At 38.2% G+C, this 20,265-nt stretch overlaps 1 protein-coding gene across 1 annotated transcript in view; it reads right to left on the reverse strand.

The window, feature by feature from the left end:
* LOC103180430 (inositol polyphosphate-5-phosphatase A) overlaps window positions 1–20,265 on the reverse strand; it is a 203,244-nt gene that overhangs the window by 36,346 nt on the left and 146,633 nt on the right. The window contains exon 9 of the mRNA XM_007896272.2: window positions 8,158–8,242. Coding sequence (XP_007894463.1) covers window positions 8,158–8,242 — 85 coding nt within the window. The remainder of the gene's footprint in view (window positions 1–8,157; window positions 8,243–20,265) is intronic.

A 20,265-nucleotide genomic window follows, 5' to 3' on the forward strand; every position in this document is an offset into this window, starting at 1 on the left:
GAAAAAGCAATAGGCTATGGATAACTCTTGTTTATATTTCACGATTAAGGAAGTTAACATAAGTCCTTAATTAAGTGAAAATATTTTAGTTACCCATTGATGGGACTATTTAAACTGAGCATTTAAACATATATATTATAATAGATTTACTTATATTGAGGTTACATAGGATTTAAAAACTACTGAGCAACTTCAGGCATTTCGATACTCTGCAGACCCATTTCAGTTGCTTTCAATTCTTTTTCCAGTCATTTGCCATGGCATTAAAACTCTCCAAAACAGGGATTCTGGCTAAACAATGTGTCTGTTTCAGTTCACGGATTCAGTGAAAGCTCCATGAAAAGGCTGGTGCTTTGAATATGTAGCAATTTAAATAAAAAACAGTTTGGGTTTGGGAGGGAAAGCTAGGCATACTAAATGTAGTAACAGTACTATTTACTGCATTTACACTGATGCAAAACATTCAACAGATTTGTTTTCAAGTACTATTCAGTTAGAGGTATGTTTATGCAGCTCTGTGATCAATAATAAAACCATTGCCTGCTTTGCTCCTTACAATGCTGACTCCAGCTTGGATATGGTTCCATAAGCACTGGGTGCTCTCATGCACCTTACCCCAGGGGCTTTTCTTCATGTGTGAGAATAGACAGTGAGTACCAGAAGGCTATTTAATTTAACTAGCTATTTAACTGGGGGAGGGGATAAGAAAATCTCCACCAGAGTCAAATTCTGTCATCACACGATCACCTAACATACAAACATTCCAGCAAGTCACTGAATAGCAATCAGGACTACTGGATTTTCCCTTCTGGTAAACCCAAGGCACTGAAACCATTTGTTACAAAAGATCAGCTCAGTGCAGTCCATGAACTGAACTTATGACTTTCTGATCTGCATGATATAGTTCTTAGATGAACAAGTCTGAGAGGACAACCTGGTTCTTGTTAATTGGGGGTGAGATAAGCAAGGTTCCTGTTGGAGATGCGCTTAACATTCCAAGGCATTTTTTTAATGCGAAGTGTTATTTTCCCTAACTATGAAAAAACTTTCTGATACTGAAGTGGGAAAATTGCAGCAAGGCACATACTTGTTGCACTATTTGTGAATTTGATCTAAGAAGTCGTCAGTTAAACTTTGACCAAAATCAAATACAATCCCTTTGTAGTTGAAGATATAAATAGAGAATGAAACATAAAGAATGCAAACTTTGTAAAGAGCAACTTTCATTGAGGATGATCTACAGCTGGAATGGTGCTTGAAATAAGGTCACATTGAAGAAACACCAAGCTGTGTAAAGGGAAGGTGTAAGAGTGGGTATTTTAAAAGAATGAGATTAAGGGCCTTCTTGTGATCTTTGTCTATCCAAAGACATGGAGCAAGAATCAAACATGATATGTACACGAAGAGCCAGACATGACCCAGTACAATTTGCGGGCACCAAATTAGACTTTGTTTGGCAAACAGTTCAATCAGTCCTCACATTGGCATTTATAAAAAAAAGGGACTGCTGTTTATTGTTAATGCTAATATGAGGATTCAGGTTGTGATCAATTATCTACACCCCACACCCCAGCAAATACAACTGCATTAAGAATTCAACATTGTGGCTCCTTCACATTACAGCTTTCAATCACCACCAGCCTCAAATATAAAACTAGTTATGTAGTGTGAAAGAGATGGAGGTCCCCTCTGATGGCTTTCAGGGCTCCTGTCCATATACTGTTTGTGGCTAGCTGGGCTATCTTTCTGTTGGGATGGACTCATGTACAGGTCAGTGATTTGGTCGTCACATCACAGCAGCGGAAAATGGTCTGTGGCCAGAGTTATTATCGGTGACCTTGAATGTACTGCAATGAGTACTTCTCGTCTCAAATGGTTTAGTAATAATATAAAGACGCAACTCTGATATTGTGCCCTCTCTCCAGGAGACCATAAATTGCGAGTTAACTTCAGGTAGTATTCAGGAAGGTACAATCTCACCTACTAGGAGCTCTCGGTAAACTACGGAACAAATCCTCTCCGTAGGAAGCTCCTCCCTCATGCCAAATAAATCAATCATCAGCAACATCTGCCTAGACAGCACAGGGGAAAGGGCACTGCTACATGTTAAAAGAACAAAATGACAGCAAAAAGCAAACACTGAGCTGTGGGGAGCTTTCAAATATATGAAAAAAGGTCACGACCTGGTCTCAGCTGCAACACATACATAGATGCATAAAAACAAAAGAATAAAGCATCAAAAATTGCAGCACTTCATCAAACACATTTTCATGCACTGTAGCACAGAAATTACCAGATTATATTTTCCGTAAGTAAGAAAGAGCGAGACTGATACTCATTGGGCAAGAATATATTTAATGGGTGGACCTGATTTTAAAGGGACAAAGGAGATGGCAATGCACCCATCCACAGTATGATCCTGATCCCTGTCAAACCAACATAAATGGTTGCACAGTGGAGGTCTGACACCTCCCACAATGAAAGGAGCAACCAGAGGATAAGCCTTCTTGGATCTTCTTCTGCACCTCTTACTGGCTGGCTCTGGAAGTAGATTGCTTGCCCTTTCTGCCAAATTGTGCATTATATTCAGAGGAGAGTGAGGGTAGTGGAGTCCCCATTTGAAATCCAAGTACTATTTGTTATAAAACGGCAGATATGTAAAAATCTTTAAATTGAAAAATTCAACGATAGAATATCACTTCCAATTAACCAACCATGCATGCATTCATGCTTTTACCATATTTACCATACGGAGGATACAGAGACCACATACAGTTACTGCATAATATGCAATCAGAGATGACAGTGTACCAGAGGAGAAGACATTGGTAGATATTGAGGAGGACCACAAGTTGTTCAACCTCATGGGACTGTTTCATTCCACCGCACAAATCACAGAGCTAATTGTCAACAGCTCTCACCTACCCAGCTTTTCTGAAATACAACACATCTAAAATTGATGCATGTCTTGTGCACAGATCAACTCAATGTTGTGATATTGCTATATCAAATGCAAGGATTATTATTATTATTATTATTATTATATGCATACAGAATGAAAGAGGCCCAAAGACAGGTAAGAGATAGATAGCCTTTGATTTTACACCTGATTTTAACTCGTCACAATTAAGCAGTCACCACTTTTTGATCTTTTTGCTCCCAATTTGAATACTTCTGATTTTGTTCCCATCCCTAACTTAAAACAATTACACTCAAGGCTAAAAATAGCATTTTTTTTAAATAACAGTAAAATCCCATTATTAAGATTAACAAAATGATTGATGAATCCCATTACTTATAAAGCCAAAGCAAAAATATCTTTATTTTTAAAAAGTAATGTCAAAATGTTCTTATTGAATGTACACAGATAAAACCTGATCCACACATTGCATTTTAGTCCCAGTTTTCATATTTCACAATAAATCTAGTAACTGAGCTCTCATCCATATCAATTACAATTACACTTTTATGACCATTTTAAGACAATTTATTATACGGGCATCTTAACACAATGTATCTAACCCTTCCCTACAAATATTCTAAACAAACCTTGTTGCTATCTACCTTCACAGAAGTGATGGTGAATATTGCTGGCTCTCACAAAGATCTTTACTGAAATGTACTCAATCTGGGTTACGTTTAAGTGGGTGCACAGCTAAATGGAATAAATTGTAATTCCTGGCAGTGAATTATATCCTAAAAGAAAAGATTTAGAACAAATTGGTCCTAGGTCAATATCACACTGTTTATAGTACCTTGCCAGGATGCTGTTGAGGAATAAGAAACGACTGATAGCTTTTTTTAGGCAGAAGGAACTGCCAAATCAAACACAGTGACATTCACATCCATTCAAGCATATAAAATCTGTGTTTTTTAAATTGCTTTTCATTCAATAAATTATTTTCATACAGAGGAAAGGCTTTGAAAATATCACCCGGTTAACTGTACAGAGTAATTTTAATTTTGAATGGAAAATGCAATATAGTTTACTTTTTCAGTTCCATACACCCAGGTAAGTTATAGCACAGTTGAGATGCAGAGTAAAGCTCCTTTTATTCTGCTAACATTTTACCATAACCTAATCTCAGAAGAGCATTCCTACTGCACTATAATCATCCTTGTATATGACGTAGCACCTTACCACGTCATCAAAAGGTCTCAAAGCATTTCACGTGATTTACTATATAGTGTAGTGACTGCATATTTGTCCCACCAACAGTCATGAAGTGAATGACTTATTTTCTGACAGGGAGAAACTCCCTTGTCTTTTAAAATACAATAAACTCCTGGTCTATCTGGAATTTGTACTTTGCCGGACCAGGCCCGAAACGGAAACATTTAAAAAAAATTCTGCGGATCGTGTATAAACTCCTGCTGGCCCAACTCTCTTAGCTGACGGTCTCACCATCCATGTTGTCCTTCAGTGGCCAGGTAGATCAACTTTGACTCAATTTGAATTCCACGATCAGAGGAAGGCTTACTCGCTAACTTCTGCTGGCGGGCTTCAAACAATTACAATGTCTGTATCGGCATTTACTGGCATTTTTGGGCATTGTAATTACACTTAGCCGGAAATTCCAGCTTGCTGGATCGGATCTTTCCCCCACCCTCCATTAGTCCGTCTAGCCGGGGTTTTAGTATCGTGCTAAAGGCATCTTTAATGTCCACCTGAACAGGTAGATAGAACCTGAACGACCCACCTCCGACAATGTAGCTTTCCCCCAACAGTGCACTAGAGGGGAGTCGGGTTTAAACTTTCTAAACTCATAGACATGTAAGCAACGTAAAGTTGAGACTTTCGTCCCATCAGTATGGGCTGGATTCAAACACGCGTTCCAGAATTGGGTGAACAGCTCACTAACTGATTGTATCACCAAGTCCTCCATAAAATTATATATACAGTACAAATATGGTAGGCAGAAAACTAGACTCAAGGCTTCAACAAATTAATTTTAAAACAATCTCCTTTTGGAGCAGGCTATTGATTCAGCTGTCTATAGTTCATATAAACCTACAGACGTTTTAATTTTGTGAATGAAATATCATTGTTCCGAGGAACTTAATTCACCTGCATTATTCATAATTATTCATAATAATCCATAATTTAATTCTATTCCATTTTACAACTTTTTCTTTGCTGCTCTCAGGCCTCCCTTCGTCTCATGTGTTCTTCCTTCAATCACAGAGGTTTACCTTTACCCTGGTTTACCTTTTCACATCTACCAACTACAGACTTGCTCAATACAATGGGACAATTCACATTATTTCCTTCTGAAGTTCTCTCCATCCTACCACTCCAACAAAAAGTTGTCCGCTACCACAAGATGCTCCATCTAGTGGCCCAGCTCAAAACTGCCAAGATTTATTTTTACAAGTGGTTAAATTTGGTTAATAAATCTCTATGTTCATTTGTTAATTTCACTCTCTTTCACTCACTCTCATAACTCCCAGCATGTAAATATACTAAGAATAAGTGTTTGGCCATCGTTTGGCCATGTATGTCTTTTTATAATTTACAATATTCTGATTGTATGGGCTGGATTCCATTCAATCTGAGGTTTAGAAGTTTTGAGGTTAGAGGTTTTGTTCTACTCTTTATTATGATCCCCAAACCCTTAAGAGCCCTCACAGTTCTTCCTTGGGTATGTCTATCTGTCTGATAGATGCACAAGAGCTAGCTGATTCGTTTAGCTAGCTGAGGTGGTTACCCTCCCACGCTCATTAAGAAATTTCCTCTTTTATTGCCGGATTGTCCTGCATTTCCCTTTTGTTCACAGGGTAAGATAGGGCTTCTTTCAAACTAGCATTCTCTCCATCTGACTTTTTAAATGAATTGTATCCCCATTCTAACCACCACTATAATGGGCATAAACAGCAGTGGCAACAATGCACTTTCAGAATAAACACAGCTGTGATGGCTGTGATTATGTGAATAATGAGCTTGAAATCTGCATTATCTAAGTAGTGACAAAGAAACACCAATTACAAGTAGTGTGGTGGCTCCAGCAATTGGTGCTGATTAGGTGCTCAGGGCAACAAAGCAATGAAGTGATGTTTGCTCTGCAGTCCTTAAATGTAGCAAGGAGACAAAACATACAACACTAAACCTCTAAATCCCTGCACTGGTTTGCTCAGATGTAATAAATATAAGCAATATAATCAATTTGATGTAATGTGTAAAGCATCCTTTGCATATCCAGGTTGCTTAAGTCTAAGCCTGCCATAAATACAGATTTTATTTCAGAAAACATTCTATTTGACTCAATGAGGAGTTGGGAGCGGAGTTGACACACAGGAGCCCAAATGGTCACATTTTAGTTGAGGCACAGGTGAAGGGTCAAAGCCCATAGTGCAGTTCACTATCAACGTTAAACAAGAGTTGGAAACAAGAAGAGATAAATCAAGAAGCAGTGGTTAGGTGAAACCAAGCTTGAATTTTAAAGGCTTGTAAAATGCAAAAGACAAGGAGTTGCAGTCTTGAATTCCAAGAGCAGTGCAATGATTTTTCAACATGGTGAGGATAGGAGGAGGAAGAGTGTGTTGGACAGTGAAAGTCTAAGCTTAGGAGGGACAAGAGAGAAAAGTTCAGAGAAGAAATGACAATAGTAGTATCTAAAATAGAATAGTTTCTAAAATAGAAGACAAGAAAAGAGAAGTTAGAGGCCAGAGGTGAGAGAAGGATCACCAAGTTGTTGATGAGTCTTTTGCTTGCATTGTTTTCAATTCAAGAAAAGGTGCTACTAGAATATGGAATTTATCCTATATTTATCTTCCCTGATAATAATAATAATCCTTGCATTTGTTATAGCGCTTTTCATGTCTTTTCGATGTCTGATCTTGACTAAAGGAAGTAAATTCAACAGGATTTTCTGTTCTATCTCTGCTCTTATCCATTCATAAGAATTATGAATCCTTTGTTAATTTTGTCCCATTAGAATTCTTTTCATTCTGTGACACAAGAGCAATGCAGATTTTCCAGGAATCTTCAACTGGGAGAAACAAAGTACAAAGTATCTGCAATTTTTGTAATGGATTGATTTTAGTGGTGGCTGAATTGTTCAATAGTCATTTATATTTCCTTTCTTTTATATTTTCCCACTTTAATCATCAACTTAGCTTCCGTCAGTTCAGTGATCGAGAAGCTACACCAGCAGTAAGGCTCCACATGTGGTGAAAACGTCCTCAGTCACTTCAGAGAGTATGATTAGGTTGAAAATTCAATAATATTTACTTCCTACACTTTTTTTTAATGAGTATTCTTTTTAATGAAAACCATTTCTCTCAAAAAGAAGTTTAGAAAATAGTGCAAGAAAAAAAAGTGATGAGTCCAAAGAGCACAATTTTGCTGGTAGCATATACTAGTATAGTTGTGTTAACTTTGACTAGTGACTTGATTACATATTGGGAGCCACAGAACTGGAAGAGTTTTACCTCCTCTCTGCTCCAATGGAATTTATTAAATTGCTTCCAGTGTCCAGTCCTCTACTCTTCTAGATTTAATTAGAGTTGCATTTTCTTGGACTGTGTTATACTGTTGCTGGTTTCAGGTGAGGAATCCTAATGAAGGCTTTCCAGTACATAACATGCTTGTGCCAGGAAAGATTGTAAAGGCCAAAAACGCTGGAGCCAGTATTAAAAAATAACCAAGTTTGTTCGAAACAAAAACTGACAACATGTGCGTGTGGTGGTTATATCAACTAAGTATGGTGTAGCTAGTTTTGTAGTGACTATCATGAACTATTTCATTTTTTCAAGTAGGAAACTCCTATTCTGATTGCACAACTTTACATCTTCTGTGATGTTTATCCTCTGTGAGCTGGTACCGTTTCCACAGTGAATAATATGCAAATGGCATAAGATTCCAATCACAGTTACAGAAACTCTGTCTCAAATAGATGTGTTATTTGAAAATAAATTGTTCTTCTGCAGGAAGCATTGTATTTGGGGCCCAGCACCTCAAAAAGTTTGGAATAGCTAAATGTTTTGTTTCTCACTCATATCACACCCTGATTAAGATACTTGGGTAAAGGATGTTTCTGCAATATGATTGTAGTTCTAGCTATCGAAAGTACCAAAAGAAACAAAACGTTTCCATAGTAGAAAGTACCAGTGGCAAAGGATAACTAGATTCATTACAGATGTATAGTTAATGCTTACCTCTATAACACCTTTAGAATCCAACCTGAAGTTGAAGTCACCAAATACGAAATGAGGCACCTTCTCATATCGTTGGTCTGTAATCCTGCAGTAAGGAAAGGAAAATGGATTATAACATTGCATACATTTCTACTTGAACACCTCAGAAGGAAGTTAACTTGACAAGAACGTATTCAATAGAGACTGGAGTGAGGACAATGGACAAATGTCCTAACCTTATGGGTAACATCACAGATACAGAAATTCAATTTGAATTTTTTTACTTAAAAAAAATGAGATTAGCACAGGGCAGAGTGTGATTCTTCATTTTGTTTAGGGTTTATATCATCTGTCGGTTAGGGGCTGAGGATTAAACCATCTTTCTCATAAATTGCTTGAAGTTTTAGGTTAAATCACAGCTTCAGATTGGCACCTGGTCTAAATGGGAAATGAAAGAACAATTTGATTTCACTCAAAATGTGTCCAGACATCGAAAAGCATCAAGACAATTATTACATTATTACAATTATTACATTTCTAAAATGATATGTTCAGACAATCAATTTATTTTTCTACTTTACTTCAGTGGAGTTCCAATGTTAAATCAATTGTACTTTAATTTCCATTTTAAGCTTGCCTTCAATGTTTATGCCTTAAATAAATGAAGTTATTGGGTGATTGCAAGTTAGCAACAATCTCCCTTTTAAATGAACTTAGTCAACAACCATGTTGCATTGAATCTACAATTAAATTTGTTGAAAAGTCATTTCATAATAGTACTTAAAAAGAGGAACTGGGTGATACAGTGGGTTGTAGTTTTTACTGCAGCTCATTCCAAACAAACTTTTAAACCTTAAAAAAGCTGAACTTCTCAGGCAACCCATCTGACCACTTTTAAATTATTTTAATGTCATAATCCTATTTCTCCAATAATTTTTTTAAAAACTTCAAGTTATTCAGCACCAGTTAACAAAGCTCTGCACATGTGCAGAACGCTCCTCAGTCCTTGCCAATAATGATTCAGAATTGGAAATATAAATCCTGTTTCTCACTCCCAAATTGCTTCACTACTTTAGGAGAATAGCATTTTCATTTGCAGATTATATCCCCATTTAAAAGAAGTTATGCTTTGATATTTAAACTCTAAATGGCAACCTTCACCTTTAACGTAAATAATTTGTTGTTTTTCTATGTAAACACAATGTGTCGTAAAATGTCACTGCTTAGCAAAAAGAATAAATGAAGTAAGTGGGTGATTATTTTTTATTGAAATGCACTGCAAGACAGCAACAAACTCTTTTTAAATGAACTTAGTCAACAATCATGTCGCATTGAATCTACAAATAAATTTGTTTAAAAATCACTTCATAATAGTACTTAAATAGTGGAACAAGGTGGTACAGTCGGTTGTAATATGTTCTCCTTTCACTTCTGAGACTGGAGTACAAATCCAGCTCAGAGTAATGGGATTGAAAGTCTTTTCTCTGCCAACTGGAATGTGAAGTGAAATTCATTTGGGCTGTCTTAACCCAGCTGTAACTGCAGCTATGTTCCCTAAAGTGCCCAAATTTAGAACAAGTGGAACTTCATTGGCAATTGGACTCATGCTCGTATGTTTACTAGGTTGGCAGAAATGAGGTAGATTAAATAATGCCACCTCACTCTTGGCAGCCAAACTTCAAAAGTCCAGAAAAAGACCTTTTTTGAAGAATTTAAAAATAACATATGTCTTATATCTGGCTGCTTTATGGCTGGTGGGCATGGAGTACATGGTAGTGGGTTAAATATACACACAGTCCTTTTCCCAGGATTAAATTCCTCGCTTTAATGAGGACAAAAAAGTAAAACTAAAACAGATTACTCTAGTTAAATCCCAATTTGAATGCAAATTTAAGAGAAACTGAAAACTTTAAAGGAGTCCTCAGGCAGGTAGGAGTCTACAGTCAGGCCTGGCATCTCTATTATGCAAAATAAATAATGAACTCCACATCATTTAGAAAGAATTCTCCAGGACCATCTATCAAAGCCCGAGCCCTTGCTGCTGGGATAATGGAAGAGCTTACAGCCTTATGGTTTCCTCTCATTTCAATACTGCTCTTACCACAAGCTTGTGAGAAGTCAAAACCAGGACAAAAACAGGCCTGTCCGACAGCGCAGCAGTAAAACGACAAGAGGCCGGCAGCACCCTGATTTGCCATAACATTTCTCAGCTATTCTGTGAGGAGGATCAGTTGCCTTTTCATTTAATTGCCATGCCTAATACGGTAGCCTGTATCATTCAATTGTTCTAAGTCAAGGTATCAGCTGCAGGTCAGAAGGTAACATTTTGTTTACAAGATTATTTCCTAAAGTACTTATCTCACATTCCCTGTGAAAGTTGACTTTGCTTTTTGTAGAGAGAGAATTGGGGATAGAAAATTAGCCACAGTGGCTGGAGCTGAATGGGTTTAGGTGGGAGGTCTGAGAACTGCCTGCCGTGACACCCAGCAGGACTCCTTATTAGCTGCGTCATCACAGTTCATTCAAGCAAACCATAACAGTGTCACCAACATTCCCACACAAAGACAAAGTTCTTCACACAGTCTATAAACATGCTTCTCCTGGCCAATTCATCCCAGGCTGACAGCAGTGAAAAGATTTTAAAAATAAGCTTCGTCAAGCAGACTGAATGAGGTGACTATTCCTCAGGCTTCCTGGGAAGAGACGTTCTGGGGGTCAGCGAATAATTTATCACTGATGAGAACACTTCATTCTTCCAGCTATTCTTATCGTGTATGATTTTAGGCAAAGTGCTATTTCCCATTAAAGATTTCCAAATGCAATATGAAGCTGTTAAAAAGAGAGGGTTTTGTCAAACCTGTCACAAAATTTTATAAAGCACTCGTAACCTGGAATGTTCAAACAAAAGGCAAATTTACATACTTTCCATATGAAATAAAAGTCTTTGTAACCTCCCAAAGCGCAGAATCTAGAATAGGAGTCACCAGGAGCACTGCAAAGTAGCAATAAAGGTCACAGAAAGGTTACCGGACACAGGAGAGAATGACAGATACAGTCACACAAATAGCTTCTCTTCTGTCAGATATCTGAGTGGTGAGTTTTTGACAGTCAAGCTGAATGCTCAAAAGACAGCACTGACAAGATTTATCATTCACTCGGCCAATCAACACCTACTGACATAGCAATATACAGATCGCTTGCCATTTTCAGTGTTATTATTCAGCCTTGGAAGCAAAAGCAATAAAAGGCTTTTTCCCCCCATCTATGTTTTGGTGGAAATCACTGAATATTTTGATCAAACCTCTATGTGAAAGTTTTAAGCTGATCCAGTTAAAGCTATTCTATGTTGCAGCTGTACTTGTCAGGCTTGGCACTTTAGAAGTTATTCTAACTTTGTGTAGATCAATGATGAGCGTTGACTAGAGACCAGATTCCACCCCCAGCACCATCTTACACAAACACACAGTATTGAATATGGCAAACAGCAACTTTGTTATGATGTGATGAGTAGAGAGTATTGTTGACTGACAGTTAATCCAACCACTTGTGAAACCGAGAGCGATAGACTGACACAACCAATCCTTGAAGATATTTACTAGATTGTAGTATCATTTTGGTGAAGGAACCCAGGTTCTAATACTTGCCTTCCTCTGCCGTAACACAGCCAGCTATTATTTTGAAAAGTCACCCTGCAATCAGGGATGCCCAGAGCCTGTTAAAGTGTCAAATCAGTATTGAGCATCTCTCTCACACATTCTGAAAGTGTTGTGTGAAGGAGATTTGCTCACCACATTTTACATTTATATTCATCGAATGTTGGGAATATTTGTACCATGCACTGCCAAGGAAATGCACCAGAATGCTGGGAGGAAGACAGAAGCATGTAGTTACAGTTTCCTCAGCCACACACACAACTCAACTCGTAAGTAAGTCCAAAAAGCGTCAAAAGGTTTTACGAAGCTGTTCAACATCCAACACCAACGTTGCTTCAGAAGCAACTCTGCTCACACAACTTAGTGAGCAAAGCACTCCTTTAGGAATGTTTAACATTCATTGGTAATGTCATTAACCCTTATACCACTGTGAATATGAGTGTTGAAAAAACAGTTTAATGGTGGCTGCAATACAATGCACGTGCATGAAGTTGGAGCAATTTGATTGAGTGCTTCTAATGACATTATAAGGGAAATTCAACTGCTGTATGAACATCACTAGGACAAAGAGATTAATATTTGTTATTTTTAATGTCTGATGGGGATGACCATTTCCCTTAATATTATTAAATACCATTTGTAGCATTTGTTTAAAACAGTTTCCAGCAGGGGGCATGAAGTGCCATGGAGGCAGCATGCAACAAAGGCAAAAAGTAATTAAACAGAGAGTGACAAGTTAGCTAAATGCTTAAACATCTCATGTTTGGTACTACAGACACCCCCGTTCTTTCAGCAGTCGATTATTGGAAGATGCAGTACTCTATATAATATGAAGCATCATCAATTTTAACAGACCAGCCCATTACCATGTTTATTTGTTAGAAATGATTCAGCAGATTGCGGCCTGTGTGCTTTGAGATTGGTGGGTCAGATCTCAATGCAGATTCAGATTTATGTTAAATGACTGAACTACAGCAATCTTTTAAACCCAAAAGATTTAACATTCATTGGTAATGTTAATAGGTTACCACGTAGCTGAGACCAGATCACTGGACTCATTTAAGATAAAGCTACGTGCCTAATTGGAAGACAGCTGGTTGGTATACTGGAAGGAACAGATCAAATGAGCTAAAAAGGGTTCTTCAATCAGAACAATCGTGTTATGGTGTAATTGCAACACCAGAAAAACCTTAGCTGTTGCAAGATTATCATCCCTGGCGCTCAAGCAAAGCCAGGATTCACTACAGCATTTTCAACTTTTCACCTTGAATCTTACAAGCTATGATTGAACATCAAACTATTAACCCTAGACTTCTGTTCGTATTTGCCATATGAAATTAGACTAAAACAGTGTTTGATGCCAGTGGTTTTGTGCCACTATATTAACAAGCCATGACTTCAATTATTAGTTCGGATATAAATCCACCATGCACCGAGCCCAGTACAGTTTTACTGTGCTTTCATGCCATAAATCACTGGGTTCATCCAAACATAGGTGGAAGTAAAAAAAATATTCATTGGAATCAGATTGTCATCTTTTGTATTGGAACCAAAAATCAGACAAAAGCATTCATGCTTCATTCTTGCAAACATTTATAAATCCAATCAAAATAACCCACATTATGTTAATGAAAATACAGAAAATGAACACTGCAAATGAGTTTGTGGCTGCACTTAAAGTGATGTGATTAGGAGAATGTATCTCAAAAAACAAGCATGATCTAATCTTTAATCTAAGGTTGTATCAAATTATATTTTGCTTTCTGAGTTTTACTCCCGTTTATATTTGCAAATCATGTCATTCCCCCCTAACTAATTTTTGTTCCAAATAATGTGTTATCACATCATTGAGATATCTCAACACGTTTCACAATATGGTGTATTCTGTGATGGAATCAGGGTCACTGCTGTTCATTTTTATGCATATCAAGATTTAGGCCAAGACATCTTGTGCGAGGTATGGCACATTTCTGCAGCAAAGGACTTTTAGGAGCTTTTAAAGAACACCAACACCAAGGAAGGAAAGATAACAATGGAAGTGAACCAGGATCATTTTTCTTTCCTGTTTCTGGTAACTAAGTCAGTTGAGTACTGGACTTGGAACCAAAACGCTTGGGTTAAATCCTGGGTTCACTCTATGCTTCACTCTTTCAATAAAATAATCTGGGCTCTCCCTGGGTCTGAAATTTCTCTCAAGAGAATTTGCTCAAGAGAATTTTCAAGGAATTCAGGGCGTAATTAGAAGTGTGGAATCCTGTATCTCAGTGGTTAGAGGACTCGCCTCGCAAGCAAGCGGACCTGACAAGCACTCGATTCCCAGGCAGGATGTTAGGCAAGCGTCCTTATTCCACACGCCTCTGTTTACCTAGCAGTAGGTAGGAACATGATTGTTAGTCGACTGGTGGATCACTTTTCCGGGGGAAATAACCCCTTCCGAAAATAAATAAATAAACAAACAAACAAAAACATTAAATAATTTGGTCAATCAATGCACGACTGTTTGTGGGACATTACTGAGCACAATTGGCTGCTGTGTTTCGCCAAAAAATATTCACTTCATTTTACAGTATATTCTAAGAAGCGCTTTGAGACATCTTGAAGACGTGATAAGGATTATTATTATTATTACGGCATAAATATATTCAAAACCCTGTACAAAGTCCAGCTGGACAAATACTATGTCTAACATGATACCAATTTTTTTAAAAAGATTGTCATCTTAAAGGGTAATAAATGAATTACAAATACTGTATATTATTTGTCCAACAGTTTCTTTTGCTCTTGAATTCCAAATTCATTGTATCATGGGAAGTAAAACACCAATCTTGGGATTAGACCGGGAAACATTTCCATATGTTTCTGCTTCTCTTCCACAATCCTCCTCACCTCTCCCAAAAACATTTTTTTTGGGTGCATTCAATGTTGCCTCACTCGGAAACTGGAAAAAATTTAATCTGACACGTTCACATTGAACATCTAACCCTGAACTGAAATCTAGGCTTAGGAGTATTAAAAAATTCTATTTTCAGACATTTGTACTGCTTCACAAGCAAGCGAATCCTAGTTATCAATGCAGTCAGGGTACAACGTTTGTTGGTTTGTGTGATAAATTGCAACAATTATTTAATCATTAGTCAGATAATGTATACGTTATCTCTTCTGCGCTTTCCATCATATTCATCATTTTTCATACAGTATGATGTACAACATCTCAGGAGTTCAGCCATGCATGGATTATAGGAAAACAGAACGCCTATAGTGCAACGAGGGCCACCATGCAAGATAAATAAAAAGCATAGGTGATTCTCTTTCTTTTATGTATGCTTTTTTTAAAAAAAATAGAAATTGCAGATTTTTATTAGAGAATTATTCTCCAAAATAAAACTGAATGCAATCACAATTTTTTCTCAGCAATGCAGACTTAACATAGGAAATGTGTTCTCCAGTGAACAACTTCCAGACAGATTACTACAACATGAATCTTTTCAATTCCACTATAAATCATCGGATTTCAATTCTCATACGATTCTCAAAACAACTGTGGCAGTTGTAACTTTGCATTTCAAGCTGCTCGACTATGAAATTCTGTTCCCTTTAAAATATAACGTCTCCCTTCAGTTCAGGCTTCTAATGAAGCGGTCCACCGTTTTCTTTTAAATGACTAGAAATCCAATCACAGATAATGCATTTCTTGTGGCGTTTGAATGTTGTCTGTCTTGCTGCCAGGTCTTCTTTGTAAACTAGCCGTTGGGACTAAATGGGGCCAAGGCTGTTTAAAGAGGTTTTCAGTTAAATAAAACAGAATAAAATCACGTCACTCCTGGCCAATCGGGAATGATGTTTACTTGCACGAAAAGACAATATTTAATTGTGGATAGCTGCAACCCATGGAACTTTTCAAGCAGCTGAACGCTGCACATTCAACCACCAACTGCCAACTGCAACAATGCACTTGGCAAATGGAAATCTTCTTCAAGAGCCAAGGGTTACAGATTTACGTTGGCACTTGAGAAATTTTCTTTTTCACGGAATGCATTAATGACTTATAAAAGCATTTTATTTAAATATAGGACTATTGAACCAGTAAGAGAGAGAACTATTTTTGAACAAACTACTCCATTTGGGTCACGCAAGATAAACATTTTCCCCCCAGTAAAAGAGAGCATTAATCTCATTTTAGAAATCCATCTCTAAACTCCCAATACAAAAGTGGGCTAGTGATAAAGCAAGAATTTGCAAAGGTGAATGAAAATGTATTCAACATTAAATTCAAATAGGGGAAAGAAAATGATTACATGTTACCAACCAGAAAAAAACAGGATGATTTCATGAGGTGCAGACTAGCAGTCTACTGGACTGATAGGATGAAGTCTTTCTGCTGGCTGGGAGAATGAGCTTGGGCAGTTTTAATGCAATTCATTATTAGGACTGGGCCCCAAGCATTAAACCAACCCACAAGGCTAACTAGTGTGGCAAATAGAAGCGTCATCACAGGGGATGCTCTTCTGAGGTTGGAAGTAATGCAAAACGTTGGGGCAAACTGGTGGAAGCTTTCCTTATGCAGCTGGTTGTGTAGGTGCCTAAATTGGGAAGTGCTCAACTCCCCACTACTAATGTTCCTTACCTTGGAGAGCAACTACAACAACAAATTACATTGAGCACAATCTCTCGGGTGACCATGTCAGTGGCAGATACTAACATAAAATGTTATATTTCTGCATCAATGCTTGAATACACGTTTATTTAAGCATTGCATTTATTAACCAATCAAATACCACAAATGAATTGCAAAGTCACAAAGCTCACTGACAATTGCATTCTCCTTAGGTACTTGACTCACATTTCCTTCTACTGGGGTACAGATTCACAGTAAACCCTCTGGTACCTTACCCTTACCCATCATTCAAACATACCAATACGACCTACACACTACTTGGTGGTGCTTCCGAGTTTAATTCTTCCGAGGTCTAAATTCAATTTGCTCACACTGATTTCAATGCAAGATTCTGATTGATCAAATATCGTAGTGAACACATTGTGCATTTCCTGACATTCCATCTGGCTGTGCATGACTTCCAGACACAAAAGATGGGCACACAGCTTGCGCTCAGCTCTGATCCAATAAGATTCTGCAGCCACTTGCGAGGAGGTGTGAGATATCACCCCCATGTTGACTTGCCCCTGTTTGCCCCCCTCCCCCCACCCCCATGTCCTTGTGGAGAAGCTCACTGCCATCACTGTGTGTGGCACAGTGTGGAAATACACCCACTTCTGACACGGACCTCATAACTCACTCGTGCCTGTTGCTCTTGTCAGCCTCATTCAGCCAGATATTTTCCATCCACCACGGCTTCCTATTGTGTGTCCTCTGTATATAGAGAAGTCAACCATGCTGCAGTGATATCTGGATATTCAGAATTCTCTCCTTCATTGCAATCTTCGGATCTTGAATAAAATATAGTGTTATATTCAATTTGTGTTTTTTTGGTGGGGTGGGGGGAGTGCAAGCTTAATTTTTTTCCTCAACTATAAAATTAAAAATTAAGTGGGAGAGAAAAAAAAATCTATCAAATGTACATGATCAACCCCCCAAAATGCTTCGGTGAAAGCAGGATCCTTAAGGCTGCCTGTGTCTTTGCCTAGAAACTGAGCCGCTTTTCTTCCCTCATTCAGCTACTCATTCTGGGAAAAGCCAAAAGGGAAACATTTAGATTGGAGGGTCTTTGAAATGTGGTGACAGTTGACTGATGAGCATCTATAAAATGACAAAGAATTGTTGTGTGTAGCCTGTGCATCACATAGCCTCTCCCTGGGAAACTAATTGCTTTGAATTGTTAATAGTAACATTGTTTTTCTGGCAATCATTTCTTTAGAATACGCAAAATGAGCATGAAACAGCTCTTTTGACTAGACATAAAAGTTAAATGTCCCAATGTTGATCAAATTAACTTCAGCTATGTGACAATGGACTATATTTGTGAGACAATAATGGCAGGAACAAAGAGCTGCTTTATGCCAAGATTTCACAGTTGTAATGTAAAAATGTTGCAGTTGAACTAGGCCAGAGAACATTTCAAAAGGCAAACAGAAGAGTACTGTCACTTTTAGAAATCTGGCTACACAGACCTGAATACACAGGACAAGTTTCAATGGTTGGCACATCCAAGCACGTTAGTGTCCAGGACTGTTACCAGAATTAAACAAGAACGCAGCAAGATCGCAGGTGAGAGAGCAAACTATCCAGCTTGCAGGGTCATTTCTCAGACCCATGTCCTCTACTTCAGTGGCCCTTTAAATATGTATTGCAGTTTTTAAAAAAAAGGTTTTAAAATAATGTCAAGAACATTCAACTGAGTCAATGTTCAGAAATCCAGCAGGAAGCAGAACATTTTAGGCTCTGATCTTATGCAGAATCTGTAAAGAAGACTGCCTCAGTAAATACAAAATGAATTAAAGCTTACTGATCTACCTTAAAACACTTTCTTTCAGTGCTGTTTATGTATACACTACTAGCTAGAAACGTTTTAGCCCTAAACATGCTTTTAAGCAAGTTGAAAGGCTTGAGAAAAGACAATCGCTACTTTTTGAATGGGGGTTAAAGCCGGCCTGGTTCATGCAGAGAAGTAATTCAAAAGCTCAGCTTGAAACTTCTCTTCTGTGATTATCTGACATCACATAGCTACTGTAGCCCGGCTGGAAATGTAGATCTACACAGCTTTTAAGAGAGATTAAAGCTGAAAAAGAGGTTTACACCATAGATGCTCTCACTTTCTCTTTCCTTACTGTCGGCAAGAGTAATGATAGACAATGGCCAAAGATGGTTCCCAAAACCCTCTGAATGGCTACACTGTTGGTGGCAGCATTCATTCAAACTGAGCCCAGTGTATTGTCTCCTCTATCAGTGGATCAGAATAGAGTTTGCTGGTGGCTGCCAAAAGGTTAGCTGCACTGATGAAAGGAGTTTCCCATTATTCACTGCTCTACAGAGCTTTCCTATTATGCCTTCCTGCCGCCGTTCATGATGGAGGTCCGGATCTGTGGCTGGATGATCAGTCAGAATAATTGATTTGTGCAAATGAAGCCCACAATGGTGGCACAACATAAAATCTAGTTTCCCTCAAAGACAAATGATTTTGCCAGATTTGGTGTTGTTCATTCTAATCATATACATTATAAAACTTCTGAGTGATAGTAGAGCATACTGCAAACCTCCCAGTACATTGTGGGAGATCCCAAGTGATAGTAGCCGCTTGTTTAAAAAAAACGACAGCCTCATCTTCTGCGCACACCAACACTTTTCCAGACTGTCAATTAACCTTTTGTAATCTTTAACAATTCTGCTCATACACTTGAAATCTTTGAGCCATCCTTAAGATACTACTTCATTTATTCTCAAGAACTTCTCAAGAGGATCATCTACTATCTCCTAGGTATCACCACGCCGCACCTCTATTATTAGAACCCCCTCCGTATAATAACAGACTGCAGCTATACTCCCCATTTGCTCTCCCCAAGCAGTTTGCTCTTTTACATCTCAGCAATCCAGATGGGTGGTATAACGCTGCGGCTTTCTACGGCTGAAACTGGCAGACCACCTTGAAAGTGTAGTCTCGGACCACTAGCATTCCACAGCTGCAGTTGGGACTCAGCCAACATGTTAAACGTTGACGTTAGACACCGGGAGGACTCACAGGAAAGGAAAGAGCTGATTATCCCATCACCTTGTTTTTAATCACTGACTTTTTAAAAAAAAACGTCGGTCAGCCAAGAGCCCTGTGAGCAGGTCTGTAGATATGGTGTTAGCTGCTGCGCACTCTCCTCTGCTTTATTGTGTTCCACAACTGTGCAAGCAAGCAGAACCGTGCTACTGATTACTTACACCATTCTCACTAAGCTACCACACCAAGTCCTGCAGTACAACTAGAGCATTTGCAAAACTACGCAATCCAGTTTATTGATTTCTGCTCAAAACAGCAGAATTTCACTGAACGTTTTGTTTTTCCTCAATAAAAATGCCACAACTAACAGCAAATCTATTTTTGTAAGCTTAATCATTCCTGCTCATTCAACTATTTATTCAGATGATGCTTGTAACATAAACTGCAAAGCAGCATAACATCAGTAAACATTTAGAAGCATCCTATAGATACATATCAATGCATAGAATGTACAATGAATCGCTTGTTCCCAGGCTACCTTTCATTGCCTTAAATGATAAAAAAAATACACTTGGTAGTGAACACTCACTCTGTGCAGCTATAAAAAAAATCAGAGTGCATTAGAGCTAGAAGATCTCACTTGACTCAAACCCAGAATCCAACTTGGCTATTGTACAATAAAGTACAAATGAAATGCTTAACCAGCACCTCCTTCTGGCTGTTCCACAGGTTGCATCGTCAGAGGGTAGTTCAAGGAGCTTACAATGCAGAGACTCACCCACGCTTGAAGAGCCTGCCAGAAATCACACATAAAGAAT

This window comes from Callorhinchus milii, unplaced genomic scaffold (assembly GCF_018977255.1).
Source record: "Callorhinchus milii isolate IMCB2004 unplaced genomic scaffold, IMCB_Cmil_1.0 Scaffold7, whole genome shotgun sequence".
Classification (NCBI taxonomy): Eukaryota; Metazoa; Chordata; class Chondrichthyes; order Chimaeriformes; family Callorhinchidae; genus Callorhinchus; species Callorhinchus milii.